The sequence below is a fragment of the Echinops telfairi genome, unplaced genomic scaffold, assembly GCF_000313985.2.
Source record: "Echinops telfairi isolate 266 unplaced genomic scaffold, ASM31398v2 ScPeMD7_7469;HRSCAF=8507_1, whole genome shotgun sequence".
Taxonomy (NCBI): Eukaryota; Metazoa; Chordata; class Mammalia; order Afrosoricida; family Tenrecidae; genus Echinops; species Echinops telfairi.
The window spans coordinates 112,644,739-112,647,055 of NW_022111373.1; the positions used below are offsets into that span (position 1 = coordinate 112,644,739).

Genomic DNA, 2,317 nt, shown 5'->3' on the forward strand with positions numbered 1-2,317 from the left:
GAAACCCTGTCCCTTTCTGAGATTCCCGATCGTCAACACAGAGCAGAAATACAGCTGGACAGAAATGACTATGTCATCAGTGTGGTCGCAAAAAACTCTGTCGGTTCGTCCCCACCTTCCAAGATTGCTAGTATGGAGATTCCTAATGGTGAGTCCCTGGGGTCCTATAGCAAACAGGAATGAGGAATTGAAGGGAGAGGTTTGGAAGGTGAGGGTACTGTGTTGTGTCAGCAGTCTCCTGATCTCCCTAGCTGCTGCTGGCAGCTGCTGCTGGCAGGTCCAGAGGCACAAGCAAGGCAACTTGTCTGATGTTCTATTGACAGAGAGCAGCTCCCCTGATGGGTAACATAAAGACTGTCTCCATTACCCAAAACAAAACAAAACAAAAAACTCAGACTCACTGTCATTGAGTTGATGCTGACTCCTAGCAACCCTATAGGACAGGGTAGAACTGCCCCTGTGGAGATTTCAAGACTAACTCTTTATGGGAGTTTTTCCTGTGGAGTGGCTGGTGGTTTCGAACCTCTAGAACCTTGCTGTTAGCAGCCCAGTGTGTAACCACTACACCACCAGGGCGCCTCTTCCCTTTTACATTATCACCTAATGTTAGAGGTGGTCGTGGTCGAGGGCAGATGCTACTCAAAGAACTCTTTTACCGGTGAATTCAAAAACAGCTGTGAGTCAGCACTTCAAGAGTCAATGTGATTATGCTGTGTCAGTTAGGTGATTTCGACAACTGTCAGGAAAAGACTTTTCAAATGGGAGCTTTATGCTAAGAAATTCGTTACTAATAAAGACATCCTTCCACCATTCTAAATTAAGTCCAAAGTAAACTAAAAATAACAAACGGTGGTGTCACTTATAACTTTATGGATTACCTCCTCCATGTCTCTCTTGGTGGACTTCTGAGTCATGAGTTTTAAATAGCCATTTCCTCCTCCCTAGAGCTTTCCCCATCCTCCCTCCCCCGCCTGGCCGTCCAGTCCCAATATGGGAGCACTTTTGTAAATCAACACTCACTCCAAGGGGGAGAACAATCGGTTAGTTAGAGCCCTTGAGGTAGCTGCCTTGTCAGCTCCTGTGTGAGGCAGTTCCTTCTTGCTGGTTACTGAACGGGCTCTTTGCTGCACTTCTGCCGGTTGCAGGGGGATTGGGCGGAAAGCACCGTGCATCTTGGAGGCAGAGGCAGGATGCTGACCCAGCACCCCTGGAGCAGTGCATGCTGAGACAGGGCCCCACGGCTATGATGTAGCAGACACAGGCGGGTGAGGGTTAGAGCAAAGCCCACAGCTTCTCTCCATTTTAGACTGGTCAAAGAAGAATGTGACAGGAGGGCATAGAAATAAGGTATTCTATTGCTTTCTCAAGGGTAGGCGGCAGTAGCCCTGCTGCTGCCATTCCATTCAAGAGCTATTGCACCTCAGTGCTATCTAGTCAGGTCTGGCGCATAGTGTGCCCACAGGGCAGGTTTCCGAGGCTGTAAGTCTTTACTGGAGCCAAAGGCCTCATCTCCCCCCCCCCTCCACCCTCCCCACTGGCTGATGGTTTCGAACTGCTAACTTTGCAGTTAGCAGCTTGACAGCTAATCCACTAAGCTACCTGGGCTTCTTTCAAGACCTGCATAACCGTACTTTTCCAATTTGGAGACTGTCGGGGGAGCTGGTCATCAGCTTTCTGACCCTCTCCTAAGCCCGGAGCAAATCACTGTTCCTTAAGGGTCTCTCAGGGCTCAGGTTCGACAGCCTGAGTGCACGCTCACCTGGTGTGGCTTTAACAATCTTGAGCCAGAGCTCTTATATCCAGTCTTCTACATTCTAAGTCAAATGGTTGGATTTCTTCCCATAGTAGTTGGTTTATAAACGTAAATTCTGCTAAAAAAAAACCTTGTAAGCCTTCAACTTACTGGACCCTTGTAAAGAAATATAATTCACTTATGGAAATTGGGCCTTTCCTTCTGCTGCTGTGGGAAATTTCCCTTCCTTTGGGCCACGCTTCTCACTGCCGGCCTGGGCCTCACTAATGGCCTTGGCTGAGAGCTGGCCGGAAGGGAAAACAAAGCTCACCGCAGGCCCGGCTTCCCTCGGCTTCCCGACAGTCACTCCACAGCAGCGTTGCCCAGGAACCTGAGAGCAGCTTTTGTGGACTCTCTCTCCGTGCTGCCCACATTGGTCCCACCCTACTACAGCTGCCCTGAGTTTCAGCACTTCACCTCCTCCCTACCCTGCCTCTTGGCCACCCAGAATCCCCGTCAGCCCGCCTCCGGGGTGGGGCTTTTCCTTAAAAGAAAGAGGAGGCGGAGCTGCTGGAACCTGGAGCC

The 2,317-nt window shown here is 50.2% G+C and overlaps 1 protein-coding gene across 1 annotated transcript in view; it reads left to right on the forward strand.

The window, feature by feature from the left end:
• The window catches only part of LIFR (LIF receptor subunit alpha), a 57,659-nt gene that overhangs the window by 35,167 nt on the left and 20,175 nt on the right, over nucleotides 1–2,317 (forward strand). The window contains exon 13 of the mRNA XM_045285254.1: nucleotides 4–148. Coding sequence (XP_045141189.1) covers nucleotides 4–148 — 145 coding nt within the window. The remainder of the gene's footprint in view (nucleotides 1–3; nucleotides 149–2,317) is intronic.